The 582-nt window shown below is 62.7% G+C and overlaps 1 protein-coding gene across 1 annotated transcript in view; it reads left to right on the top strand.

Moving 5' to 3' along the window:
- POU4F1 (POU class 4 homeobox 1) overlaps positions 1 to 283 on the top strand; it is an 8081-nt gene extending 7798 nt beyond the window's left edge. The window contains exon 3 of the mRNA XM_010003520.1: positions 2 to 283. Coding sequence (XP_010001822.1) covers positions 2 to 283 — 282 coding nt within the window. The remainder of the gene's footprint in view (position 1) is intronic.
- Positions 284 to 582: the final 299 nt, after the last annotated feature.

Genomic DNA, 582 nt, shown 5'->3' with positions numbered 1-582 from the left:
CCCCATCCTGCAGGCTTGGCTGGAGGAGGCCGAGGGCGCTCAGCGGGAAAAAATGAACAAGCCCGAGCTCTTCAACGGGGGCGAGAAGAAGCGCAAGAGGACTTCCATCGCCGCCCCGGAGAAGCGCTCCCTGGAGGCTTATTTCGCCGTCCAGCCCCGGCCCTCCTCCGAGAAGATCGCCGCCATCGCCGAGAAATTGGACCTCAAAAAGAACGTGGTGCGGGTTTGGTTTTGCAACCAGAGACAGAAGCAGAAACGGATGAAATTTTCCGCCACCTACTAGGGGCGGGCGGGAGGGGTGGCCCTAGCACCGGGGGCACCGGGGGAGGCCGGGCCGGGGCCGCGGGGGGCACCGACCCCCCACCGCTGTCGTCCGAGACGCCGTGGGAAGCTCCGGGGGACGAAGGGACGATGTAGAAATTAAACGCGAACTACTCGATGAGCGGGGAGGGGGTACGTGCGTTGGGGGAAGGGGGGGATGGGGGGGCTATGCTGTATCGATTATTAAAACAAAAAGACACCGGGACGCCAACGAGAAGAAGGAGAGAGGAGGTAAAAACGCTCTAGAACCCCGTGGGGGTC

Source organism: Chaetura pelagica, unplaced genomic scaffold, assembly GCF_000747805.2.
Source record: "Chaetura pelagica isolate M959 unplaced genomic scaffold, ChaPel_1.0 scaffold106, whole genome shotgun sequence".
NCBI classification, from domain to species: Eukaryota; Metazoa; Chordata; class Aves; order Apodiformes; family Apodidae; genus Chaetura; species Chaetura pelagica.
Note: the sequence above shows the minus strand (reverse complement) of the source record. Positions and strands in the feature narration are given on the sequence as shown.